This window comes from Nematolebias whitei, chromosome 11, assembly GCF_014905685.2.
Source record: "Nematolebias whitei isolate Nwh7 chromosome 11, NemWhi1, whole genome shotgun sequence".
Taxonomy (NCBI): domain Eukaryota; kingdom Metazoa; phylum Chordata; class Actinopteri; order Cyprinodontiformes; family Rivulidae; genus Nematolebias; species Nematolebias whitei.
Window position 1 is genome coordinate 23,642,179 of NC_056508.1, and position 5,408 is coordinate 23,647,586.

At 39.5% G+C, this 5,408-nt stretch overlaps 1 protein-coding gene across 1 annotated transcript in view; it reads right to left on the minus strand.

Annotated features, from left to right (window-relative positions):
• Positions 1-792: 792 nt before the first annotated feature.
• Positions 793-5,408, minus strand: part of rap1gapa (RAP1 GTPase activating protein a) — a 75,732-nt gene continuing 71,116 nt past the window's right edge. Inside the window, exons 24-25 of the mRNA XM_037684776.1 lie at positions 1,735-1,814; positions 793-1,279 (exon numbers count right to left, since the gene is read on the minus strand). Of these exons, the coding sequence (XP_037540704.1) occupies positions 1,232-1,279; positions 1,735-1,814 (128 nt within the window). The 3' untranslated portion in view covers positions 793-1,231. The remainder of the gene's footprint in view (positions 1,280-1,734; positions 1,815-5,408) is intronic.

The following is a 5,408-nucleotide window of genomic DNA, read 5'->3' on the forward strand; positions in this document are numbered from 1 at the left end:
ATATATATATGTATATAAATAAAATGGAGGCTGATATTGGATTTTTGGCAGATATCTGATATGCCGATATGTTACAATTTATTTGGCCGATAACTGATACCAATACCAATTTTTTTTCCCCTACACCTCCTGACAGAGACTACATATCTTTCTCTGTTGTGTAATTAAAATACTACAGTATTCTGCATGGTCTTTGTCAATTTGGCCTGATACCTAATGCAGGTGCCAAAAAGGGGGCTGAAAATGATGCAACCCTTCAACTTGGATTATGTTTAATGTCAAACTCATTCATGACATTTACTCTAACACAATGACATCACTCAAACAGTGCAAATTTATAAAGTTTCACAAATCTAAACTCAACCTGTTCACAAGCGACAAGGGAAAAGCACATACGTAGTAGTGCATTAGTAGATAGACTTGACAGTTTCTTCAATTAAAAATTATTTTAAAACAGAAGCCCAATATGCGGTTATGCAATCTTAATGATCAACTCAAATCTCTATGAATTCTGCTTTGTGAAGGCATCCTTGTCACTGGGTTGTCATACAAAAACAGTCCCATATATATATATGTGCCTTTTGTATTGGTGAGTTATTTTTGATGGACTGGCCGATGTCCGATATTTAACTTTACTGCTGATACAGATACCATGCCAATAATATTGTTAATCCCTTATATATATATATATATATACAGTATGTATATATATATATATATATATATATATATATATATATATACAGTATGTATATATATATACAGTATGTATATATATATATATATGTGTGCGTGTGTTTGTGTGTATATGTATATATATAAATATATATATTTTTGAAGTAAATATTTATGAAGCCAAATTTCAAGTTTTTTTTCTTCATTAAAACACAAGAAGTTACCTTCGTGTTGCAGCTTTCCTGACACCCTCATCAGACAGCAAAACACAGCCTGAAGTTCAGCAAGACAAACTAAAATAAAGTATTTTACAAATAAAACATTTACATCAATAGATCAAATGTGCAATTTAAAAAAATAATGAAAGGTCAGGTAGAAAAATGTACAACTAGGCTTCAGATGTGTGAACAGGCAAAGAAAGAATCAGAAGGAAACAACAAGCCCCTTGTTGTGCATCCTCTTCTTTGAAATATGTCCTCCCTGAGCAGCCGACCGACTGGACGGCCTTCATCCTGACTCGTCTTCATCGTCATCCTCCTCCTCTTCACAGGTTGGGTCAAATGCATGTTGCTCTTCTCACAGACAGAGTGTGACTTTGGGGTTTCTTTTAAAATAAGACAGGTGTCAGGTCAAAACATGAATATTCTAATAATAAATGACAACAAGCAGCATTTGCTTTTATGTGTGTGCACTATTTCCAGTCTCTGTGACTAATACTATTGATTGCTGAGTTGATTAAAAAAGTAAAGTCTAACCTGAAGATGAAGAATCAGGAGAAAATCAGGTGGGTAAAGCTAACAGTTCTGCACAAAGAAATTTACAGGTAAAATGAAAAAGAGCACAAAAAATTAAAAAGAATAAAACCCCAAAGAACAGCAGAAAGAAAGAATCACAGCAATGAAAAAGAAACACCGGTCACTTCCAGTGATGAATTCACTGACTGGTATTCATTCTATGTTTCTTCAAATTCTTCAGTTTCCTATTAAAATGTGCCTTCAGAAGAAAGAAAAAGTTTCAGAATGATTGCAGAAATTTTGAGGAACAAAGCATGCGACTCACTGTTGAGGACTGATTATCATGTGATCGCTCAAGTTTGATACGGGCGTCGCCGGTCTTCCCTCGATCAGGTTTCCCAGGCCCTGCAGGAGGAACAGCAGGAAGTTAAACCAGTAACACATGCAGTAACATGCACTGCATCCACAGATCTGCTTATTTTTTTCATGTATTTTTATTTTAAACTTACTAATTTGATCATTTATGCAAAGCAATTTGCAATGTTAACACAAAGAGGTCAAGAAACAAAAACTTTAACTTTTCCTATCATTTTTTATTTTTCTCTCTTGAAGACAAAATTATCCACGTTACGTTGAGATGCTACTTTATAAAAATTAGTTTCAGTGAATGCGTATTTAGTCCCACGAAAATAAACCTATTAACCTTTTACCCTTGATCTTGTTGAATTCCTCGTTTACAAAGATGAATCTAGAGGCAGTGAACATCATTCATACTGTGAGCAGAAGAGACATTCTGCTAAAATGAATTTTTTTCAGTGTTTCACATGGAAAACATTTATCTCTATGCAACCGTCTCTTAATGAGACCTTTACCATCACCTGTTGTTCCAGAGGACCACAGACAACAAAGAAAACCTTTATTTATAAACGATCCATTAATAGTTGACTTTTACAAGTCAGGATGATAACATGTGTCTTGGTGATCAAATAAAAACTACAATTCTCGCATTAAATTAGTGAACCAAAGTAAGAAGTGTTGCTCATGTCATGATGAAATAGTTTGATTACAAAGCCACCATGTGTTAGTCATGAAAAAGTCATGAAAAAAAAACTTAATTTATACTTGATGTCTTCCATAGTTCTTGTTTCTAAGAATGTATATACCCTGTATAAATATACACACCACCTGTTTTCCATTAGTAATCAGTACTTATTGATTCCAGCATTTTCTGTTTCACGCCACCTTTTTGCAGCTCCTGAGTGGCAGATAGAGGTTTCTTCTCCTTAGCTCTGGTTCATCTCTCTGATGTGCCACCTGCTGCATTTAAGGACCGAGGCTGACAGTGAGACATTACTTATGGCATTCAGTGAGAGGCCAGAGTTCCTAGAGCAAATGAAGACACTGTGCAATCATCTTGTTTTCTTGTGCTCCTCGCAGATGAGAATCTGTTCCCTGTGTTCAGGTTTGCGACTCACCTTCATCCTCCTGCTAGTGAAGGGCACATGAAGCCTCATGAAGCACTGAGGCTTTTCTTACATTTGTACTGGAAAAGATTCAAAATGGGTGGCACTGTGGCTCAGTTGGTAGAGCTGCTGCCTTGCAGAAGGTCGTCGGATCAAATCCTGGCCAGGGTCCTTTCTGGGTGGAGTTTGTGTGTTCTCTTTGTGCATGCGTGTTTCCTCCGTGTACTGTACTCTGGTTTCCTCCCTCAGTTTTCTTGCACAGTGATAGCTGGACATGGGCACCAAAGACCCCCCATGACCCTGGAGCAGGTGAGAAGTTCAGCTACAGCCTAAACTGTCTGTCAGAAACTCCAGTGGTTCACAGATTTGAAACCAAGCCTGTGGAAGGGGCTTGTTGGTGAGTTCCTGGTGACTGGCTCTTTACCCATGGGGCCCAGTCTGGCTCAGCCCAATTCAACTTCATGCAACAGACTTGCCTACCTGTGGAGATACTACCTGCTATAAGGGTAGGGTGCAGGAGGCTTTGGTGCTCTGACCCTGACTTACTACACTGGTTCTTGAGATACAGAATGTCACCTCTCTGGTGAGGAAGGAGTCCAAGCTTGTGTGAGAGGTTGAGAGGTACTGACTAAATATAGTTGGGCTCACGTCAAAGCCTGTTTCTGGAACTAATCTTCTTGAGAGATTGCTGGACCGTATACCATTTTGGAGTTGCCCATGGTGAAAGGAGCTGGGCCAGTGGGCTTACTTACAGTATAACCCTGCTTGGGACCTGTGCATTGAAGCTTTCTTTGGAGGATGAGGGGGTAGCTTTCACTTGTCTTTGGGTGGATGTGATAAGCTCTAACTGTTGTTTGTGCCTGTGCGCCAAATGGCAATTCAGAGTTCCCACCCTTCTTGGAGTCCTAAGCAGGGGTGCTGGAAGGTGCTCCAGCTGGTGTCTATTGTATTCTGCTAAAGGACTTTAAGCCCAGGTGGGTGGCAGCACCCGGACACCCTAGACCACACACTGATGATAGCCTCTACAGTTGTGTTATCTTATCTGTGGTCAAATGTTTTAAACTCGTGGGTGAAGAGAGGAGCGGATCTGTTTGATCACCATCTATAGTTAGTTGGATCGGATGACAGGGAAAGATAATGGACGGACCATAATTCAATTCAGTTTCAGTTCAGAATATTTATATACTGTTGAGCCAAGTCACAACAGAAGTCATCTCAGGGAACTGTACAAAAACATTCACATACATACAAATGCCAATTAGTAAAAGTTGTCTATTCCGTCACGGTCTCTCTTATGAGCAAGCACAATGGCAACAGCGGAAAGGAAAACTCCCTTTTAACAGGAAGAACCCTCCGAATTGAATCCCTCTCCTTATCAAGCTGGCAGTCCATCTTTACAGGTCTTAAATCTCCTTGTCAATGGAGCTGTGCTTTACCACCAGCTGGTAAACGTGGCTGTCTGGCTGCTATCTCTCAACTTTTGTTTGCTGTGAGTATATCATCCAGCTCGATTCTCAGTTCTCTCCATCTCAGGAATCCTGCCCCATCACTCTGCAAACATACCCATCTGTCTGCCAGCTGTTCTGTCGCCTCAGTCCTGCACGCTCCATGGATTATTCCACTACCTAACACTTAATCAAATGGGCAAATAGATATCCACCTAAGCAGTTCCTTGTATGCACTTGGATCCACCTGTTACTTTTAAGTCTTTACAAACACCAATCCTATTTCTATGAAAATCATCAGGTACTAATGCAGGACTAAGAAAAGCCACTTTCTAAAGAAATCTAACAAAGTTAAGTCAGGTCCTCTACATGTATTAAAAAAATAGTTGAAACGTTTCATCTTTTGTCCAAATGACTTTCTGATGGAGAACATTTGCAAACTGAGGTGTACAACAAACCCACCCACACAGATCAGTATTTGCAGTTTGACTCCCATCACACTCTGGAGCACAAGTTAGGAGTCATCAGGAATTTGTACCACAGAGCAGACAGCGTCCCCACTAACTCAGGAGCCAGGCAGAAGGAGAAATCCCACACAAGACAGGCTGTAGAGCAGGGGTCTGCAACCTGTGGCTCTGGAGCCACGTGTGGCTCTCTGGTCCCTCTGCAGTGGCTCTTTCAAGCTTTGATCAAAACTGAAATAAAACTGAATTTTATTGGTTATACAAACAACAAAAAAGGTCTAGTTCAAACAGTTTTGCTGTCATTTCTTTTGTAAATATGTGAACACTGCAGTGAGTACAAGGAGTAAAACGTATGTGTTATTTATTTATATGAAGAATTGTCTGCGTAGCTTATAGATTTATTAATTAAAAAAAAGATGGTTAAAACAAAAAAAAAGTCCCCCCTTTACAAGAATCTGATATTTTTCTTTAATAAATGTTAAAAATCATTAGATAGTTTTGCTTTATAATGTGTCATAGCTCTGCTCTCTGTCAGCTCCTCTGTCATGCTGCACACTCAGTAATCACTCAACTCATGTCACCTGTCACCGCTCATTATCCCACAGCTCCACCACCTGGTCCAGTCAG